This window comes from Orcinus orca, chromosome X, assembly GCF_937001465.1.
Source record: "Orcinus orca chromosome X, mOrcOrc1.1, whole genome shotgun sequence".
Lineage (NCBI taxonomy): Eukaryota > Metazoa > Chordata > Mammalia > Artiodactyla > Delphinidae > Orcinus > Orcinus orca.
The window spans coordinates 34,991,822-35,015,201 of record NC_064580.1 but is presented as its reverse complement, the minus strand read 5'-3'; the positions used below and the strand labels follow the sequence as shown (position 1 = coordinate 35,015,201).

The 23,380-nt window shown below is 40.5% G+C and overlaps 2 protein-coding genes across 5 annotated transcripts in view; one reads left to right on the top strand and one right to left on the bottom strand.

The window, feature by feature from the left end:
• The window catches only part of TSPAN7 (tetraspanin 7), a 137,412-nt gene extending 135,317 nt beyond the window's left edge, over nucleotides 1-2,095 (bottom strand). Inside the window, exon 1 of the mRNA XM_004281344.3 lies at nucleotides 1,936-2,095. Within this exon, the coding sequence (XP_004281392.1) occupies nucleotides 1,936-2,016 (81 nt within the window). The 5' untranslated portion in view covers nucleotides 2,017-2,095. The remainder of the gene's footprint in view (nucleotides 1-1,935) is intronic.
• A 112-nt stretch (nucleotides 2,096-2,207) lies between these two features.
• Nucleotides 2,208-23,380, top strand: part of RPGR (retinitis pigmentosa GTPase regulator) — a 268,015-nt gene continuing 246,842 nt past the window's right edge. For 2 of the 4 annotated variants that reach the window (XM_049704786.1, XM_049704787.1), the window contains exons 1-2: nucleotides 2,208-2,394; nucleotides 8,668-8,748. The gene's annotated coding sequence lies outside the window, so the exon portion shown is untranslated. The remainder of the gene's footprint in view (nucleotides 2,395-8,667; nucleotides 8,749-23,380) is intronic. The other 2 variants (XM_049704777.1, XM_049704778.1) reach the window with 1 other exon arrangement.

Sequence of the window (23,380 nt, the reverse complement as noted above, 5' to 3'; positions counted from 1 at the left end):
CCCATATGATTTACTCCAGTAACAAATAGGAAGTCAAGTAAATACTAAAGGACCAAACACAAAGAGATTTAATGAAACAAACAAACAAAAACAGCTAAGCCAGTTCCGAGGAATGGCTACTGGGAAGTTTCAGCAACCAGCATGCATTATTGCTTTTTCCAAGAAGAACATAATATAGGATCTGTGCAGAGCTCACAATTCCACTGCTGAAATTTTTCAACCTGTGTTGTTTTCAGTCCAAATAAAGTCCATTTCTGTGGTTGCCTCGTGTGATATACCCGTTATTCTATCTTATCTCACTGCAGAGCTCTTGGTATGCCTGGTCTCCAGAGTCCACAATTCCCCGACCTGAAGAATCACCAATGCCAGTGACAAGGAATGTCCGCGGGGGTGGGGGCACATTAGGGATTTTTTTAAAAATCCTTAATAAATCTCAGTTCCTGTCTTGGTCATTACAAACAGCTTGTTTCACCATCAAGCCGAGTCTGGGTACCTCATAAAGCACTGTGCCCCAGTTTCAAACCAAAATTAGGACCAATTAGGGCTAATTGGCAAAGAGAAAAACAACCAAAGGCAGGACTGGCTTTTTCTGCAGAGCCTCAGGTTTCAAAATGACTGCCTTGAACGCTGAAATGACCCAGATTGTGTGTGTGTGTGTGTGTGTGTGTGTGTGTGTGTGTGTGTGTGTGTGTGTGTGTGTGTGTGTGTGTGTGTGTGTGTGTGTGTGTGTGTGTGTGTGTGTGTGTGTGTGTGTGTGTGTGTGTGTGTTGGGGGGGGTGATGACAGACATTCATTCTCCTGCAGGGTGGCTGTGGCTTGGTGTAGGAAAGGAGAACTTGGGGAGAAGGGAGTCGTCAACATGGAAAGAGAAATAATGGGGAATGATCTTTAGGTACCACCTACTTCAAATGAATCACTGCAGTGTCAGCCCGGCACTGACTCCACGAATTGCCAAACAGGATGAGGTAAGGCACAAGCCTGGAGCACCCCCCGCACCCCACCGCCCGCCCCGCTCCTCCTCCTCCTGCGCGCAAAAGCGCGCATAGCTCCGCGAAGCGCACCACGCAGCCCCCCAAGGCTTCGGCTGAGAGGCTGACGTCATCCTTCTGCAATGAGCTTCAAGGACCAGTAGCAGCACCAGTTAGATGGGGAGCAGAGTTGAGGCGCTACTGCTGTCACCAAGTGGCTGGGGTCCTTCCCCAGGGCTCTGCGGATTGGGTTTACGCAATGACAGAAAGATAAGTGTAAGGGTGCAAGGGCGTGGGAAAAGGGTCCTAAGACCCATCTCCTGGGTCGCCGAGAAAGCGCAAAGATGCCCCTGGGTTATGTAAGACCCTCTCCCCTCTGTGCGTCTCCGCGCGGCAACGGCGCCCGCCCCCCATCACTGCGTTTGGAGGCCTTTGGTCGCCCTTGCCCAGTCAGGCAGCTCAGGGCTCCCAGCGCCTGCCTCTCGCAGCCCCGCGGGGTCGGGAATAACCGGGAATCTGGGATCTAACCCTGCACTCTCGCGCCTGCTCCCAGCCGGCCACAGGTTAGCTCCAAGAGACACCGCGAACGGGCTGCTAAGGGAGGGTGGGGAGGGGTGTCCAGAGTGGAAAACAGACGAATAAACCCGCAACTTTCCCCAAAGGCTGACCCTAACCCGCGAGTTAAAAAAATAAGTCAATGCATTAAAATATTTTGGAAAGGTCGGCAACCTGCAGTCACCGCCACCACGCAGCCCCTTACACCCTGCACCGGGCGGGGTCCAGGGTCTGAGCAGCCCCAAGCCTGCACCCCGCCATCCTGCAGCCCCAGCCCTGCGTCTGTCTCCTGAAGGAGGGGACCGAGATTTGATATTTGCTTTGGGTTTTTTCCTCCCCCTTCCCTTCCCGGAGCATCACTACACTGACCGATGGACGGCGGCCCAGCCGCCGGTCAGGCGTAGCCACTCACCCAGAAGACGAAGGAGTAGATGATGAGGAGGGTTTTGAGACAGGTTATCACAGGTTTGGTCTCCATTCTCCTCGATGCCATACTACAGAGCTCCGGCGGCAGCGGCGGCGGCGGCAGCGGCGGCGGCGGCGGCGGCGGCGGCGGCAGCGGCGTGCGGCGGGCCGGCGCGCGGGAGGGGGAAGGAGGCGGGGCGGGGCCGGGCGGGGCGGAGGCGCGTGCCGCGAGAGGCCCCGTGAGCGCGCAGACGAGACGTTGCGTGTGCGTGAGCGCGCACTCGGCAGAGCCCCCGCTGAAGGAACAGGCCGGCAGAGACTGCGCATGCGGAGAAGGCCGCCCGCCTCCGCGAGCCCGCGCAGTCTCAGACCCCGAGCCGAGGAGCGGGGCAGGGCAGCCAGGAGGGAGTAGGAGAGCCTGGATGGAGGCCGGGTCGAAGGTCAGGGCCTTTTCGTGGCCGCCGTGGTACGTGAGTTTCTGCTTTGTACACAATGGGGCTTTACATTTGCAGGGTTGTCTGCATCTGGTTTATTGCTATCCCCGGAAAGCAGTCAGGTTTCTGCATTTGGACGCCCCACCAGGCCTCCTCAGATGGAAGTGGCCCAGTAGTCATGTCCTTGGAACAAGCAGGCCTTGTCTCTGCCAGTAACAGACTGTGGCAGGTGGCCGGAGATACAGCTGGAGGGATAGTCAGGAACCCGGGAACTCAGACAGACACCCCCAGTCCTTGCCAACGCGGGAGCTCCATGTTTTAGATTTCCTCACATTTTGAAATGATGAAGCCGAATGACAAGAAGTTTCTGTATGAAGGTACCATTGTTCCTGCACATAAAATGTATAACAGATAACAGAAAAAAAATGTTTAAAGTCCCTGAGACTCATTTTTCCCACCCCAACAAGTACAGACCACCTCACACTAAAAGAGAACTGTTTCAGGGTCAAAAAATACAGTTAAACAACAATTCAAAAGTTGCTCAAAAAGCTAAACATAAAGTTACCATATGACCCAGCGATTCCACTCCTAGGTATAGAACCAAAAGCAATGACAACTTGTCCACACAAAAGCCTGTCCATGAATGTTCATAGCACCATTTACCATAGCCAGAAACAACCCCAATGACCATCAATTATGAATGGATGAACATAATATAGTACATCCATACAATGGAAAATTATTTGGCCACAAAAAGGAATGCAGTACTAGTACATGCTTTAACATGTATGAACTTTGAAAATACGCTAAATGAAAGAAGCCAGACACAAAAGACCACATGTTGAACTGTCCATTTATAGGCAATGTCCAGGATAGATCCATTGAGACAGAAATAGATTAGTGGTTGCAAGGGGCGGCAGGAATGAGGAGTGACTGTTAGTGAGTAGGGGGGTTCTTTGGGGAGTGACAACAGTGTTCTAGAATTAGACTGTGGTGACGGTTGCACAATTTTGTGAATATACTAAAAACCACTGAATTGGACACTTTAAAAGGGTGAATTTTATGGCATGTGAATTATATCCCAATAAAAAAGTAACGTACTTTCCACCCAGATTTCCTGTGGATGGTTTGTAGAGGAACACACAGTACAGATTCTGTGGGAGATTTCACTTGATTCCTGAGAGAGTCTGCAGTCAAAACAGCAGTACTGTCACAGGCTAACTCAGTTGTGGATGATGTTAAGGATACCTTTTGTGAAAGAGTGAAAAACAGTCAATAAAGCTTGAGGAAAGCCTGCCAAGGTCGGTTGCAGGAGTAATTATTACCGCCAATGGGTTGTACATGGTCCCAGGTCAGTGAGGTCATTGTATAAACAGGACACAAATATGAGGAAGAGGAGAACTTGCTTAAGGTAATGATCAACCATAACAAAGAAGTATGTGGACATAGAGAGGAGTAGAGAAGAATATGGGTGCAGGTGAAAAAAGGATTAGGGAACAGATTGGCAAGGTTTCTCTTATAAAGGAAGACCTTGCACAATGATTCTCTACTCTGGTTGCTCATTTGCATCACCTGGAGAACTTAAAACAATGACAACAACAAGAACAAAGCTCTGACTGCCTGTGCCCAATCCCAGGTAGCCTGAGTCATTTGGTCCAGAGTGAGGGCTCAGCAGTTTTTAAAGTTCTTCAGGTGGTCCTAATAGGAATCAAGAGTGGAGGGACGCTGTCCCTACTGCAGTGAGCTCAAACCCAACTTCAGAAAGGAGCTTTCTCCTTCATTTTTACAGTCCCTGGGCAGCAACAAAAGAAGGATACTGAAGATTTCAAACCCAGTGAGTACTCTTAGCCAAAAAAAAGTTCTTGCCCATGCATAATTACTCGTAAAGGGGTCAGAAATCTCCATTTTCAACCCAACAGGGGCACTGCTGAGCATCATAGATAATTTCATGAGTTAATATATGATATTCACAGATGGTGCCCATCAGCTCAACTAACTCACCATTTCACAGTTTGGAGCTTTTTGGGGTCCAGATTCTTGAAAACTTGGACTGTTCTAGCAAAAATAAGTTATTTAAATGTAAAGATAAATATGAATAGTCAGCAATGTAATTAATGGGTAAATTACCATAGTTCATAGCTGGATCCTTGCTATTCAAATTGTGGTTTATGATATAATAGGGTGACAAACCATGCCAGTTTTCCCAGGACTGAGGGGTTTCCTTTAACTCTGGATTTTTATTGCTAAAAGCAAAACCAGTCAGCCACCCTATCAGTGAACTAGCAGCACTGATATCAGCTGGGAGAGTTTACTGAAAATGCAGAACCTCAGGCCTCACCGCAAGCCCATGTTAACAAGGTCCCCAGGGGATTCAGATGCACAGTAATGTCTGTCAGTTGGTCATGGATTGAATTGTATCCTCCAAAATGAGATGTTGAAGTCCTAACCCCATTGCCTCAGAATGTGACCTTATTTGGAAATAGTGTTGTTGCAGATGTAATTATTTAAATTAAGAGAAGGTCATCCTGGAATAGGGTAAGCCCTTAATCCAATATAGCTGGTATCCTTGAAAGAAGAAGAGACCCAGGAAGAGGGCCGTGTGAAGACACAAAGACAAACAGGGTAAATGCCGTGTGACTGATTGAAATGATGCAGCTGCAAGCCAGAAGCGCCAAGGATTGACTGTTACCGCTAGAAGTCAGGAAGAGGCAAGAATTCTACTTAGTCTCAGAGGAAGCATGGCCCTACTGACAATTTGCTTTCAGACTTCTGGCCTTCAGAACTGTGAGAAAATAAATTTTCAAAGTTATTTTAAGCCACCCATTCGGGGGTATTTTGTTACAGAAGCCACAGGAAACTAATACATGTCTAAGATTCACTGATCTCCAGTTCCTCAAAATATGACCACAGCTACCATAACACCTAGCACTGTTAGGTGTGACAAAATTGAAAGCAGGTGTTCTAACAAAAACGTGCACATGAATGTTCACAGTAGCACTAATCACAACAGCTGAAGGGTGGAAACAACTTAAATAAATGTCTATCAACTAAGGAATGGGTAAACAAACTATGATAAAACAACTTAAATAAATGTCTATCAACTAAGGAATGGGTAAACAAACTATGATAAATCCATACAATGGAATATTATTCAGGCATAAAAAGGAATGAAGTACTAACACATGCTACCATATGGATGAATCTTTTTTTTCTTTTTTTAAATTTATTTTTGGCTGCGTTGGGTCTTTGTTGCTGTGCGTGGGCTTTTTCCAGTCGCGGTGAGTGGGGGCTACTCTTTGTTGCAGTGTGCAGGCTTCTCATTGCGGTGGCTTCTCTTGTTGCAGAGCATGGGCTCTAGGTGCCCGGGCTTCAGGAGTTGTGGCTCCCAGGCTCTGGAGCGCAGGCTCAATAGTTGTGGCACACGGGCTTAGTTGCTCCGCGGCATGTGGGATCTTCCCAGAACAGGGCTCAAACCCGTGTCCCCCGCATTGGCAGGCGGATTCTTAACCACTGCGCCACTGGGGAAGCCATATGGATGAATCTTGGAAACTTTATACTGAGTGAAAGAAGCCATACAAATATCACATATTGTATTATTCCATTTTTGTGAACTATCCAGAACAGGCAAATCCACAGAGACAGAAAGCAGATTAATGGTCGCCTGGGGCTGGGGGAGGAGGGAATGGGAAGTGACTGCTTAATAGGTCTAGTGTTTCCCGTTGAGCTGATGAAAAAGTTCTGCAGCTAGAGAGTGATGATGGTTGTACAACATTGTGAATGCACTTAATGCCTCTGAATTGTACACTTTTAAATGGTTAAAAATAGTAAATTTTATGTTATGTATATTTTATCACATACACAAATAACATATAGCCACAGCAAGTCCAAAGGCCCTGTGGCCTGAAGGAATGATATATTTGAGGAGCTGACAAAAGGTCAGCAAGGCTCAATAGCAGGAGGCCAGAGAGAGGTCAGCCCATCCAGGTCCTGTTAGATGATGATAAGAATTTTAATATTTTGCTTATAAACGAGGAGCTTTTGATTTTTATTTGTCTTAAATGGAGCAAGTACTGGGAGGAGAACCAGAGTGCCACCAAAGCACCTACGTGGTCCCTGCTCCTCCTGTCACCCCCTCAATCTGTTGTTCCCACAGCAACCAGAGTGATCTTGTTCAAACACAAACCATATCATGTCACCCTCTCACTTAAACCCCTCCAGTGGCTTCCCATCATTGCCCAAAGAATCAGATTTCGACTCTTTCCCCTGACTTAGAAAGCATACATGAGCTGACTCCAACTTCCTCTCCCATGACTCCCCCTGTACCCCTGTGCTTCCGCTGCTCTGGCCTTCTTTCAGCTCTTCAATCAGACTTCATTTTGCCTGAAAGCCTTCATATTAGCTGGTCCTATCTTTAGAATGCTTTGCCCCTTAAACTCTGAATGGCTGGTCCCTCACTTCCTGTCATTTAGATCTCAGTATTGATGTCACCTCCTCAGAAAGGCCATTTCAGATGAAAATAGCCACCCAGTCACTATATATTCTAATTCTCTGCATCACACTTATCTAACATTTTCTTATTTGTGTGCTTGTTTTGTTCTCCTCCTCTCCAAACAGGCAGGTAGTTTTGTCTGTCTTGTTCACTGTTGTATCCCCAGTACCTAGATACAATAGCAACTCAAAAAATGTTGAACAGGGCTTCCCTGGTGGCACAGTGGTTGGGAGTCCGCCTGCCGATGCAGGGGGCATGGGTTCATGCCCTGGTCCGGGAGGATCCCGCATGCCGCGGAGCGGCTAGGCCCGTGAGCCACAACTACTGAGCCTGCGCGTCTGGAGCCTGTGCTCCGCAACAGGAGAGGCCGCGACAGTGAGAGGCCCGCGCACCGTGATGAAGAGTGGCCCCCGCTCGCTGCAGCTGGAGAAAGCCCTCGCACAGAAACGAAGACCCAACACAGCCAAAAATAAATATAAAACAAATAAATAAATTTTTTAAAATGTTGAACAGATGGATGGTACATAGTAGTCATTCAATAGATGATTGTTGCCTGATTGAAGAAGGATGTGGTATTTGAAATGGACTTTGAAATATGTATAAGATAACGGCGGTCTTTGAGCAATGGAGAAGGAGATCATTATGGGCTACAGAACAGCATGAACAAAGGCAGAAAGCTAACTCAGATGAGTGGTGAGGTGCACTAGAAGACCCAGAGTAGGAAAGGATGCAGAAATGTAGGTTGGAGGAGGGCCTCACTCAGGCCAAGTTTGACTCTCTTGTTTAGTAGGGGAGTGATGTGATCTGACCCATGTTTTTACCAAAGTAATTTGGGAAGCAGTATGCAGGATTAGAGGTTGCAGAAGAGAGAGACTAGAAACAGGAAAAGAGTTAGGAGATAACTGCAATAACCTAATTGGGAGTTGATGAGGGCTGGGCCTCGGGAAGTGGAAGTGGGGCTGGAGGAGGGGCCGAGGCAGTGCATCTCAACTCTGGCTGCATTAAAATCTGCCGGGGAGCATTTAGACTCGTGCATGCCTGGGCTCCATCCCCCAGAGATTCCGGTTAACTCGGTCTCTGGTGGGACCCCAGCAATCAGTATTTTTAAAAGCTCCCTATATGCTCTAGCTGGGATTGAAATCCCTGGGACAGATAAAAGAAACTGTTCAGAAATAGAATAGACAGCCTTCAGGACTAAGTGGATTTGGGTAGTGAAGGAAAAGGAGGAATTGAATATGACTGACTTCTAGTCTGAGTAAACTTGGAGGACAGCTTTTAAAATGCATAATCTCTATATGGTACATCTAAACAAGGGACTAGTTTACGGTTATTAGCGGGTATGTATATGAAGAACTTTTTTAGTCACAAAAGGACATTTTTGTTATAATATTAAGGAAAAATAAAACAATAGAAAATTTTATATGCACTATGACCTGAACTATGTAAGAACATATAGAAAAGAAATTGGAAGAAAATGTGTATAAAATGTTCACACTGGTAGCTCAGGGGTGGGGGTGGGGTTATAGGTGATTTTATTTCCCATTTTTTATATATACTCTATTTTCCCAAATTTCTAAATGATCATATATAACATTTATAATAAAAGAGGATATTTTATAAAGGAAGCCCTCTACACAAAAGATTAAAATATCCAAGTTTTTAGGGCTTAAGGGGGGAAAATCTTGAACTGTTTTGAGAATTTGCTTAAGTGAACTTTGAGCATATGTCCATTCATCTAAATTTCTGTATTTATTAATTTTAATATATATTAATATTTCTGTATTTATTCTGTATTTATTAATATATGTGTTTCCAGGGATCCCTACCTGAACACTGCAAGTGACTTTTACCCTGGGATTCAGAAATGTCTACAGGACTGAGACCGGACCCGCTAAAGGTATGTTTGCAAAAGCCACTCAGGAAAGCACTCAACCAAAGAAACGAGAGAACTAAGGTTTGCAGATTTGGTCTAAGGAGCCTTGGTGTAAGTATCAGAGAATTAGGGTTGTTCTGAGGACAGCTCGATATATATTATACATGGAATGAATGATGCAGTGTTTCCTCATTAGGGATTTATCCCTGAGCCTTGGGGGAAAGCTGATGTTTAAAAAGAAAGCTAGATTAGAAAAAAAATTTCATAGAGATATTGGGAGCATAAAGTTTTACAGCCAATATAGCCTGCTTGACAAAAAATTTCAGGGACAAAGGGTACTGTTCTCATTTCAACAGAATGACAGCTGAATGTCTCAGAACATGGAGCAGAAACATAAGCATCTCAGACAGCTTCCCCAGACAGCACAAATTAAAAGGAAGGAAAAGGCCAATGCCACTCTGTGACAGGACTACACTTGTGAGACTATAGTGGCAGGTCTAAGCGATAGCTAGGAAGACCAGATTTTTAAATACAAGTGCTACCTCACTTCCCACTGGGGACTTTCTGAACATGTTGGGAGGAATTTGAGAGGGATTGAAGTTCTTCAATTTTGGTGGTTTTTTTTTTTTGACCTGGCAATTCCTCCTCTATGACTTTTCCTTACAAAAATAAATAAATGTACAACATGTATTTATAAGATTACTAATTGCAAAATTCATTATTGGAATAGTGAAAGATGGAAACAATACAAATATTCATCAAAAGTGTCTTGCCATTTAGTCATTCATTCTACAAAATTTTTGAACACCTGCTGTTTGCCAGGTGCTCGTCTAAGCATTGGAGATACAGCTGTGACCAAACCAAACCAGGTCCCTATCCTCAGGGAGCTTGCACTCTCCTGGGGAAGACAAACAATAAAATAAATTTTAGCGTATCCATACTATAGAATGCTATGATGTAGGTATATGTTATATGTTATATGTTAGGTATATTTATATGTTAGGTATATGTTAGGTATATTTATACTGAATTAACACAAAAGCTCTATCAAGATATATATATATATATTTTACTTATAAAAACAAGTTACAGAAGAGAATTATAATATTCTTCTGAGACTGTAATAATAAAATGTATTAGATCATTCTTAGGAAAACATCAGGATGAAAGATACATGACAAGCTTTGAATGATGGAATTTCACCTCTGAAAATGCTCATTTGATTTTTTTTACAAGCAGTATTACATTTATAATAAAAATAAGTTATTAAAAAGAAACACTATAGAGGCTAAACCCTAGAAATGCTTTTTGAAAAATTGTTATTGGGATTTTATATTTATCCTGTGGCTGTTGAGCATAGGGAAATTCAGGTAAAACTTTTGTATATATGGGGGTACAAAAATTATAATTATGACTTCAGAATAATTCCTTTTGACCTCAACCAAATGGGAATGCAATGTGAAGAAAATAATTTTTGAGGTAAACTATGTCATTAAAGCTCCACGTGGATATAACAGTGTTGTTCCCGTCATGATGACACACATCTACTTTTGGAGGGACAGAGCAGAGCTATTTAGAGCTGTTCTGTTTTACATATCATTTGTTTACTGCTGAGCTCAAGGACGCATCCCTTTTTAAATGCCTTTCTTAGCAATTAAATAACATTGTCCATTGGGTTCAGAAAGTGTCCCATTGATGGCTTTGCTTTCTACATTTATGTTGTATTTCCAGGGAAATAATCTAAATATCCAGCAACAGGGGATTAGTTAAATAAATGATGTTATTGTGCAGTCACTTTTCAATTGACTCTCAGCTATACTTGCGATGCTCTTCTCTGTATCACAGGTGGTTAGAAACCAGTAAACTACATTTTCCATATTCCCTTTCAGCTTGCATCACATGAGGTTTGCTACTGGGAGACACTGGTGGGGAGACTATAAGGTGGAAAAGAGAGTAGCCTTTTTGTCTGTCTCTAGGGGTCCTTCCAATAGCAATAGAGGCAGCAGCAATGACTACAGGCAACTATTTGTTCCCAAAACATCTGTGGCAGTTTTAACAGATTAGTAAGGCTATGGACTCCTGGGTTTCTACTTAGTGGTAGTAGAGGCAGCAGTAGTACCTCTCACAGGTCAGTATCGAGTGTCACAAGTGCAATGGCCCACATATGGGCTCCAGCCCCAGGAGTGGTGGCAGCTTTCAGGTTTCTAGGTAAGACACACTGTGATCAATTGTTTGCAGAACTGGCCAGAATTCTTTCTCTCCCTGTTTCAACGCCCCTTTGCAATGTGACTTTGCAGTTTTTCACATAAAAAGTGGAATCTGTTTCTCTACTCTTGGAATCTGGGCTGACCTTGTTCCTTACTTTGAACAATAGAAGGTAGACAAAATGGCACTGTGACAGTCCCAAGCCTAGGTCCCAAGAGGACTCTCGGGCTTCTGCTCATTCTCTTGGAGCCACGTGACTGCCATGGAATAAGCCCACACTGGCCTGCTAGGGAGTGAGAAACCATGTGGGTCTGAGTCTAGCCAGTCCTCTTGTCCCAGCTGAGGTCCCCAAACATGTAAAGGAGCCCAGCCAAGATCAGCAAAGCCAACCCACAACCAACTGTAGATGCATGAGGACCCTCAACTGAGACCAGAGAAATACCTAGGTGAATCCAGCCTAAATTGTTAACCACAGAATTTTTTCTTAAGTAAATTCTGGTTTTACACGAGTCAGTTTGAAGTGGTTTGTTACATAGTGATAGCTAACTAATATATACCTTTCTCTCTTTTTTTTTTAGCATGTTTTATAACTTTGTAGCAAGTTACTAGCATTAAGTCTGTTCCTGCATTAAATGTATAGAGTGGTTTCTGTTTGCCTGCTGGATACTGACTGTTACAAATGCTATGTCCATAGAATGGGATTCTATCAGATTAATGTTCAAGTAGAATACTTTGACATAGGGAAATTCCCATAGTATGTTTTTAAGTGAAAAAATGAAATTATAAAAAGTACATGTAGTATGATGCCAATTTGGATATATATATACACACACACATAAATAGTGATAATTATTACCTCATGATCTGATATCTGATCCCTTTGTGATTTTTTTCCTTTACTCTTTACATTTTCTACATTTACTAAATGCTTTGTGAAAGCATGTATTTCCTTTATCATTAGAAAAAATTTTATTTATTTTATTTTAATTTATTTTATTGAAGTATAGCTGATTTACAATGTTGTGTTAATTTCTGCTGTACAGAAGAGTGATTCAGTTAAATATATATATATATATATATATATATATACACACATGCACACATTCTTTTTCATATTCTTTTCCATTATGGTTCATCACAGGATATTGAATATAGTTACCTGTGCTGTACAGTAGGCCCTTGTTGTTTATCCACTCTGTATATAATAGTTTGCATCTGCTAACCCCAAAATCCCAGTCCATCCCTCCTCCACCCCCCCTCCCCCTTGGCAACCACAAGTCTGTTCTCTATGTCTCTGAGTCTGTTTCTGTTTTGTAGATAAGTTCATTTGTGTCATGTTTTAGATTCCACATATAAGTGATGTCATATGCTATTTGTCCTTCTCTTTCTGACTTCACTTCATTTAGTATGATAATCTCTAGGTCAGTCCATGTTGCTGCAAATGGCATTATTTCATTCTTTTTTTATGGCTGAGTAGTATTCCATTGTATATATGTACCACATCTTTATCCATTCATCTGTCAATGTATATTTAGGTTGTTTCCATGTCTTGACTATTGTGAATAGTGCTGCTATGAACATAAGGGTGCATATATCTTTTTGAATTAGAGTTTTGTCTGGATATATGCCCAGGAGTGGGATTGCTAGATCATATGGCAACTCTACTTTTAGTTTTCTGAGGAACCTCCATACTGTTTTTCATAGTGGCTGCACCAATTTACATTCCCACCAACAGTGTAGGAGGGTTCTCTTTTCTCCATACCCTCTCCAGCATTTGTTATTTGTAGATTTTTTTAAATGATGGCCATTCTGACTGGTGTGAGGTGCTACCTCATTGTAGTTTTGATTTGCATTTCTCTAATAATTAGCAATGTTGAGCATCTTTTCATGTGCCTGTTGGCCATCTGTATGTCTTCTTTGGAAACATATCTATTTAGGTCTTCTGCCCAGAAAAAAATTTTATTTTAAATTGTTAATTTTTCAGGATATCTAGATTGATATTTGGTTTGGGGGAGCCATGATGCTTTCTGTAACTCCCTCTTTAGCAATGTATACAAAACGAGTGGGTTTTGTTTTTTGTGTTTTTTTAAAAAAAACAGGTGACAGGGGAACAGTGTCTTATATCTGCTAACAGTGTCCCAAGCTAGGTTGCAGTCACCCTTGTTGCCCTGTAATCCATAATCACACAGTAGCATATGAAGTGGGACATAAACCATATTTTTCTTTCTACTTTCTAAATCCTTCAAGTCACCTGACAACAAAGCTGCTGAAATATCTTCCTGACATGTATCCCCTACATGTGTCCAACTCTAGATAATTCACTCAGCAGGTGTATAAATCTTTGATTACTCATAATCTTCTATTAAAAGGATGTTATGCTTTTATACTGACTTCACTATCTGTGTAAATGCTGTATTTATCCTGTGACATAAAAGATATAATTGATGGAAACATGACTCAGAAGCATTCAGCCAAAAGGTAATAGTTCCAGATATACAGGTTCTGTGCAGTTTTTTTTAATTAGTTAATTAATTTGTTTATTTGGGGCTGCGTTGGGTCTTCCTTGCTGTGCACGGGCTTTCTCTAGTTGTGGCGAGCAGGGGCTACGCGTTGTGGTGCGCTGGCTTCTCATTGCAGTGGCTTCTCTTGTTGTGGAGCACGGGCTCTAGGGCACTCGAGCTCAGTAGTTGTGGCTCATGGGCTCTAGAGCGCAGGCTCAGTAGTTGTGGCACACGGGTTTAGTTGCTCCGCGGCATGTGGGATCTTCCCGGACCAGGGCTCGAACCCGTGTCCCCTGCATTGGCAGGTGGGTTCTTAACCACTGTGCCACCAGGGAAGTCCGTTTTTTAACCATTTTAGTCATTTATATCGTAATGTTTATTGACCCTATTTTTCAAACCCAAAGATTGATTAGTGTTCTCTGACTTCAGTAGGAATATTCTCTACATAATAGTGACTAATGTATTTTAGTTAGATTCATTTATTAGAGAAGTATCTTTGTACTTTAATAAAACAATACATAAAAATGAGTATGTTGAAATTCCTTCTATTTACAGTGAAATGTACTTTAGATATTCAACCATGCAGATGTTAAATAACCGAGACCAGAGCCCTTATTTAAATGTATAAGTGGCTAAATTTAAGGTGAAGACTGGGCCAGCATGCTGAAGCAGAGTGGAACATTGAGCTGATTATCAATGAGTTAACCTCTAAATTCAGTCCATATGCATGACCCTGATCCTAAACTTCCTTTTGTTAGAACTATCCCCGTCAATGAGCTGATGACTGCCAATAATTGGGTTATATCATGATCATAATTAGAAACATTTATTGATCGACTGTTGGCATCAGGATTTGAACCCAAACAGTCGCATGTAGGTGCCTGCACTCTTGACAATGGATTTTGAAGGCAGACTGACTGGGTTTCCTCCTGGCCTCTGCCACTTACCAGTCTTCACATCTGTAACATGGGGATATCAGTAGTTACTACCTTATTGTCTTCACATGAAGCAATATATGTGAAGTGCTTGGAATAGTTATGGCATAGTGGGTGTTCAATAAATATTAGTTGTTAATGTAATAGCACTGTGCCAACTCCTAATTACAAAAGCTTATATCTAAAAGGAGCCTCAAAGACGATTAAGTTCACTGTTTTTCAACTGCAGGTCACAACTTGTTAGTGAACTGTGAAATCAATTTAAGGGCTCACTCCCAGCACTTAATAAACCAAATAAGAGTATAATCAAATAGGAATTATCAAAGTGCATTGCATGTAATAAGGGTAAGTGTTGTTTCATGAAACATTGTTTTGGAGAGATAGCAGACATGATTGATGCTCTGCTCACATCACCTCAGGTCTCTTTTGCTGGTTCTGCCCATCCCTCAGTGTCTTTGTGCTTCTTTCCTAAAGAATCTTCTCTGTAGTTTTTCAGAAAACTTCCCTTCAGCTACTGGAGACATGGTAGCCCAATGTATTTGTATTATTTATCTGTTGTCGCATAATAAATTTTTCAACAACCTAGTGACTTAAAATGACAACGTTTATTATCTTACACAATTTCTGAGGGTCAGGAATCCAGAAGTAACTTAGCTGGGTGGTTCTAGCTTAGAGAGTATCATGAGATTTCAGTAAAGCTAATAGCTGGGGCTGCAGTCATCTCAAGGTTTGACTGGGGCTGGAGGATCTGCCTTCAGACTCACTCCTGTGGTTGTTGGCGGGCCTCAGTTCCTTGCTGGCTGTTGGCTGGGGGCCTCAGGTCCTTGTTATGAGAGTGCATGTCATGGACCTCTTCATAGGACTGCTCACAAAATGAGACCTTGCTTCCCACAGAGGCAGTGAAGAAAGAGAGAATCCAAGATGGAAGCCACAGTCTTTCATATCTTAATCTCAGAAGTGACATACCATTACTTCTGCTGTATTTCATTGGTTAGAGTGACCAACCATGGAACAGCGTAGGCAGGAAGGTGTGAATCCTACAAGGCCGGGATCATTGGAGGCCACCTTTGGGGACTGGCTACCACAGGTACCATGAACTTAAATGCCTGGGAGGTTACATCCTGCTGGGGTGGCCTGTAACCAGTGATTGATTGACTAGGGATGAAATATGAAAGCCCAGCTTTCTTGTCTCAAAGCAAGTCAGTCTCTGGTGTATCTTATGTTCCAGAGCTTCCCACGGGATCAGGTTGAAGCTGAGACTGCACCTGAAATTTGATCCCTGGTTGATTTCTGCACCTTTCCTGCTCTGCCACCTCTATTCCCATACCACTTTCTCCCGAAAACATCCTTGATAAATCATTTGCAGTCAAATCCTTACCTCAAGGTCTGCTTCTGGGAAACCCAACCTAGGGCAAGGCGGTGTGTATGTGTGTGTACTGGGTCAATATAAAACATTTCTTATCGTAAGTCATGGTTAAAAATGTTGAATTTTTTTAAAAAATAGTTTAATCTATATCCATTCCTTCATTTTACAACTTAGTAAACTGCAGCCCAGGCAGGTAAAGTGATTAACGCACTATTACCCAACCGTTAGTGGTTTGATGAGTCCTTGGTTTTATTTTGACTTCCTGTGCTTAGCCTCTGCTTATAATATCACTTCCATTGGATTGAACTTCAACTCTGCCACTTGATAATTGTGTGACTAAAGTCAATTCAGTCCTTCTGGGCTTTAGTCCCCTGATCTGTAACATGAGGATAATAACTGCTCTGAGTAGAAGGAAAAGGTTGGATCAAAATGAAATCAAATTCAGGCTTCACCACTCACTGGATTTCCCCGCCCCCCCCCGTTTTTTTTATTGTGATAAAATACACATAACAGAAAATGTACCACCTTAACCATTTAAGTACAATTCAGTGGTATTAGGCACATTCATATTGTTGTGCAACTATCACCACCATCCATCTACATAACTCTTCATCTTGCAAAACTAAAAACTCTATACCCATTAAACAATAATTCCCCATCCCCCCTCGCCCTAGCCCCTGGGAACCACCATTCTACTTCCCGTCTCTATGATTTACCACTCACTGGCTTTTTGTCCTTAAGCAAACAATGTGTTTTCATTCCCCTCATCTTGGATGGAAAGAGACTAATAGTTTATAGTGTACAGTTTATCAGAATACCTGGTTTTTATAACCAACGGCAGCTGCAGTTATTATCATGTACATGGAAGTGCTTTGTAAACTGTAAAGCACCATAAATATGTGAGTCACTATGGTTATTGTTATAACACTACACATTAATAGGACCCCAAATTCTGCTTATTCTTATAGGGTTATATATCAAAGCATTATAAATTTTTGATCAACCTCATGTCATTATTTTAAAACAAACTATGTTAATAGTATCACCAAGCTTGTTTTCCTCTGGAAAAAAATCAATTTTTCTTTATGGGAAAATTATCTGAAAAATCTTTTTCTAAATGAGTGATTTTGTATTTTAAGTCATTTTTAGTTACGTGGAAAAGCATACGAAAGATAAATTGTAAATATGTGAGGTGTTTTAGTTCTTTGTATCTCTGGTAATATTTCTGACAGTAAGGGAGAATTTGATAATGTTTAGCTTACAGGGACACTTCTTCTTTGACTAAAGAAGTGGAGTGATTTAACAGTGTGTATTAACATGAGCTTATATCTCCATTTAGAGCTACCACAACTCTGTCCTGATGGATCAAATATTTCAAAATTTTAAGGAGAAACAGTTAAATGGATCATATAAATAGAAATTTTAGCAGAAACCAGAAGAAAAGATGTTTTAAAATGTAATAACTTGAGGCCTATATTTAGAAAAGAACCTATTTGCACTTGGGTTTGCCTGTCTGCAAATTAGAAGAATGAATTTGCCTACACAGGGAAAAAATAAAGCCTGATTCCGGCTGAGGGTCTGTAAAACTAGTTTTTGGTTTTGGGAGTTTTGTTTGTTTGTTGTTTTTTAGTTAAAAAACAACTGAGTTCATTGAAAACTACGGCCTTCTCTGTAAAGAAACAAGCACCCGTGTACATTTCTGGTGGAAAATAGTAAATATATCTCTTATGAAAGGCAATTTGGCAGTATTCATCAAAATTACACATGCAGTTTGGACCCGGGAATTCTTCTGGACATGTACATGTGTGCACGTACATGTCACTTATTCTGTCAAGTGTTTCTTTTGTAGCTGAATAGATTATATAGATAATACAGGGTCTCTAAGAAGACCTAAGGAGACTTGGAAAACTTTTACAGGCATCAAAATGAACATTTATCTACCAAATGTGTACACACACATATATAAGAAAATTTATATGCGAGGTTGTTCATTGTAGTTTTTTTTAAAACTTTGATAATAGATAAAAATTTGGAGGCCACCCAATGTCCATCAACTTAGGATTGGTTTAAGAAATTATGATACATCCACACAATAAAATGCTATGCAATTATGAAAAGATTGAGGCTACTTTTTCTGTGCTGAAGTGCTACAAACTCTAAAATATATTAAGTAAAAATGTCAAGATGTAATACAGTGCATATGCTAACTTTTATGTAAAAAGGGAGGAAATATTAATATTTATGTTCAAACACTGGATAAGCAAACAAAATACCCACTTTCTCAAAAGTAGAGATAAAATAATAAAATGCACATGTTCAGTCCTTCCCTCTGCATAAAAAAATGTACTAATAATTGAAAAAAATTGTTCTCAGCATTTGAACTTGTCTCTGAGAGGGTCAGGCATCAGTCTCCCAAACCCAGAGGTAGGTGTGAAACTGAGTGGGCCCCTTGAAACCATTTATATGTCTTCAAAAAAGATGATGTGCTGAAGATTGAAAAACATTACTTTTGCAAGTCTTCAGGCACATGAATGTATTTGTAATGTACTGGTTTTTCTCCTCCTTTGGGGACTCAGACAAAACTGAGGCAGAAAGAGTTTCATTTTTATATCCTCTTATACAGTTTTACTCTTCACTAGCAGAATACAGAATTGAGCTTATCAGTAGCAGCTCATAAAATTATTCTGCACATCTCACCACTTAGGTTATCTGTTACCTTGTTTAGTAAACCACAGTTGAACAGTTATTCTTGTCCTAATATTCCCTGCCTCACCTAGCACAGGGTCTCATTTAACAGATGCTCAGTAAATATTTGCTGAATTGAGCCACCTGCTTTATTTTACATTGATAAAATCATCCAGATGCAGATAAAATGACTTACATTTCAGTTGTGAAATTAAACTCCAGAACTGTGGCTTTCCTTTTGAAATAAGAAATGCTTATCTCAGAAAACCCTTAGTTTATCATTTTGGGAAATATGGTTTTATACTTTGATTTCCAATCCCTAGATAATTGAGGCAAAACGATTTTCAATGCTTCTGGAATTTAAACCAGTGGTAGAGACATGTATTAAATGTACTGATTTGTTTTTTCAGGATATATTTAGTCCTCTTGTATATTGTTTCTTTAATTTTTCTCCTGGTCCAAGTTGGTGGTCAAGATTAATTTACAGGGTTTCTAAAGTAACTAAATTATTGCCAGCTCTTGGACAACTGCAATTGCCTTTTCTATTTCAAACCTTAGAAACAGAGCTCTACCAAAGCACACCTTCTCATTGATTCAGTTTGCTTCAAATTTGGTGCATTCCATGGACAAAATCATACAATTGGTGATAATTATACTATTGAATGCATAAAATCTAGATTCCAGACTGGGAGAAAGGTTATAGACTAGAAAAAATATTTGCAAATTATATATCTGATAAAAGTCTTATATACAGAATATATAAAGAAGTCTTACAGCTCAATAGCCAGGCAAATAATAAACTTAAAATCAAGGAAAAGATTTTAATAAATGTTTCACCAAAGAAGACATAAAACTGGCTAAGATGTACATGAAAAGATGCTCAATATCATTAGTCATTAGGGAAATGCAAATAAAAAATAAAATGAAATGCCACCTTACATCCACAACAATGGCTACAATCAGAAAGACAGACACCCGGGCTTCCCTGGTGGCGCAGTGGTTGGGAGTCCGCCTGCCGATGCAGGGGACACGGGTTCATGCCCCGGTCCATGAGGATCCCACGTGCCGCGGAGCGGCTGGGCCCGTGAGCCATGGCCGCTGAGCCTGCGCGTCCGGAGCCTGTGCTCCGCAGCGGGAGAGGCCACAGCAGTGAGAGGCCCACGTACCGCAAAAAAAAAAAAAAAAAGACAGACAGACACTGCAAAGTGTTAGGGAAGATATGGAGAAATGGGAACTGGCAGATATGTAAAATGGTACAGCAACTTTGGAAAAAGTTTGGCAGTCTCTTGAAAAGGCAAACATGCATTTACCACATGACCCAGCAATTCTACTCCTGGGTATGTAGCCAAGAAAAATGAAAGCAGTGTTCACTAAAGGACTTATATGTGGATGTTTATAGCAGCATTATTTATAGTAGTCAAAAACTGAAACAATCCAAATACCCATCAACTTAAGAGTAAATAAACATTGTGGCATATCTATACAATGGAATTTTATTCAGCAATAAAAAGGAACAAAGGACTGATACATACTACACCATGGATGAACCTCAAGAACTCTTTGCTAAGGGAAAGAAAACAGACACAGACTACATGTTGTATGAGAACTAGCAAATCTATAAACATGGAAATTAGATAGTGGTTGCCTGGAGCTGGAAGTGAGAATCGAGATTGACTAAAAGTGGGTAGGAGGAATCTTTTTGGGGTGATAGAAATGTCCTAAAAGTGGATTTTGGTGATGGTTACAAACTATAAAGTTACTAAAAAGTATTTAATTGTACAGTTAAAACAATTAAATTTTATGATATAAAATTACATCTCAATAAAGCTGTTAAAAGTTTTTTTTAATTTGGTTTACAAGGTATTCTGTTTGACATTTTATCCTGAATTTTTTTTCTTACTTAATTATCAAACTTAGATGTGAGGATGTGTTTGCATATCTATTTTTAATTAAGGAATATGTGTTCATTGAAGAAAATTCAGAAACTATATACAAGAAAAACCCTTCTATAATTCTACACCTTAATCTAAACACTGTCAATATTTGGGTGTATACCGTTTGTAGAGGGCATCCATCATAGTCCTCCTATTCATGATTGCCCATTAGTTTTTGGATAGTCTTTCTTTTTTTTAATTGACATATAGTTGATTTACAATGTGTTAATTTCTGCTATACGGCAAAGTGATTTAGTTATATATATATATATATATACACACACACACATATATATATGCATATATACACACACACACATATACATTCTTTTTCATATTATCTTCCATTATGGTTTATCAGAGGATATTGAATATAGTTCCCTGTGCTATACAGTAGGACCTTGTTGTTTATCCATTCTATATTTAAGAGTTTGCATCTACTAACCCCAAACTCCCACTCCATCCGTCTCCCACACCCCCTTACCCTTTGGTAACCAAAAGTTTGTTTTCTATGTCTGTGGGTCTGTTTCTGTCGTAGATGAGTTCTTTTGTGTCATATTTTGGATTCCATGTATAAGTGATATCATATGGTATTTGTCTTTCTCTTTCTGACTTCACTTAGTATGATAATCTCTAGGTCAGTCCATGTTACTGCAAATGGCATTATTTCATTCTTTTTTTTCAAATAAATGTATTTATTTATATGGTTTTTTTTGGCTGTGTTGGGTGTTGGTTGTGGTGTGTGGGCGTGGCTTCTCATGTTGTGGAGCACGGGCTCTAGGTGCGTAGGCTTCAGTAGCTGTGGCACGCAGGCTCAGTAGTTGTGGCTCTCGGGCTGTAGAGTGCGGGCTCAGTAGTTGTGGTGCACAGGCTTAGTTGCTCCGGGGCATGTGGGATCTTACCGGACCAGGGCTCAAAACCATGTCCCCTGCATTGGCAGGCAAATTCTTAACCACTGCGCCACCAGGGAAGCCATATTTTGTTCTTTTTGTCGCTGAGTAGTATTCCATTGTATATATGTACAATATCTTCTTTAGCCATTCATCTGTCAGTGGACATTTAGGTTGTTTCCATGTCTTGGCTATTGTAAATAGTGGTGCTGTGAACATGGGGGTGCATGTTGGATAGTCTTTCTGTAGTCGGAGAATGTGATGGTTTTAAAACCAATCCGAAAATTTATAGGTGAAATTTATAGGTGAGTCCTTTAATCAAACTATCAAAAATTAAATACAAGGAACAAATATTAAAAGCAGCAAGGGAAAAACAACAAATAACATACAAGGGAATCCCCATAAGGTTAACAGTTGATCTTTCAGCACAAGCTCTGCAAGCCAGAAGGGAGTGGCAGGACATATTTAAAGTGATGAAAGGGAAAAACCTACAACCAAGATTACTCCATCCAGCAAGGATCTCATTCAGATTTGATGGTGAAATTAAAACCTTTACAGACAAGCAAAAGCTCAGAGAATTCAGCACAACCAAACCAGCTTTACAACAAATGCTAAAGGAACTTCTCTAGACAGGAAACACAAGGGAAGGAAAAGGCCTACAATAACAAACCCAAAACAATTGAGAAAATGGGAATAGGAACACACATATCAATAATTACCTTAAATGTAAATGGATTAAATGCTCCCACCAAAAGACATAGAGTGGCTGAATGGATCCCAAAACAAGACCCGTATATATGCTGTCTACAAGAGACCCACTTCAGACCTAGGGACACATACAGACTGAAAGTGAGGGGATGGAAAAAGATATTCCATGCAAATGGAAATCAAAAGAAAGCTGGAGTAGCAATTCTCATATCAGACAAAATAGACTTTAAAATAAAGACTATTAGAAGAGACAAAGAAGGATACTACATAATGATCAAGGGATCAATCCAAGAAGAAGATATAACAATTGTAAATATTTATGCACCCAACATAGGAGCACCTCAATACATAAGGCAAATACTAACAGCCATAAAAGGGGAAAGTGACAGTAACACAATCATAGTAGGGGACTTTAACACCCCACTTTCACCAATGGACAGATCATCCAAAATGAAAATAAATTAGGAAACACAAGCTTGAAATGATACATTAAACAAGATGGACTTAATTGAAATTTATAGGACATTCCATCCAAAAGCAACAGAATACACTTTCTTCTCAAGTGCTCATGGAACATTCTTCAGGATAGATCATATCTTGGGTCACAAGTCAAGCCTTGGTAAATGTAAGAAAATTAAAATCATATCAAGTACATTTTGTGACCACAACGCTATGAGACTAGATATCAATTACAGGTGAAAATCTGTAAAAAAATACAAACACATGGAGGCTAAACAATATACTACTTAATAACCAAGAGATCCCTGGAGAAATCAAAGAGGAAATCAAAAAATACCGAGAAACAAATGACAATGAAAACATGACGACCCAAAACCTATGTGATGCAGCAAAAGCACTTCTAAGAGGGAAGTTTATAGCAATACAATCCTACCTTAAGAAACAAGAAACATCTCAAATAAACAACCTAACCTTACACCTAAAGCAATTAGGGAAAGAAGAACAAAAAACCCCCAAAGTTAGCAGAAGGAAAGAAATCATAAAGATCAGATCAGAAATAAATAAAAAAGAAATGAAGGAAACGATAGCAAAGACCAATAAAACTAAAAGCTGGTTCTTTGAGAAGTTAAGCAAAATTGATAAACCATTAGCCAGACTCATCAAGAAGAAAAGGGAGAAGACTGAAATCAATAGAATTAGAAATGAAAAAGAAGAGGTAACAACTGACACTGCAGAAATACAAAAGATCATGAGCGATTACTACAAGCAACTCTATGCCAATAAAATGGACAACCTGGAAGAAATGGACAAATTCTTAGAAATGCAGAACCTGCCAAAACTGAATCAGGAAGAAATAGAAAATATGAACAGACCAATCACAAGCACTGAAATTGAAACTATGATTAAAAATCTTCCAACAAACAAAAGCCCAGGACCAGATGGCTTCACAGATGAATTCTATCAAACATTTAGA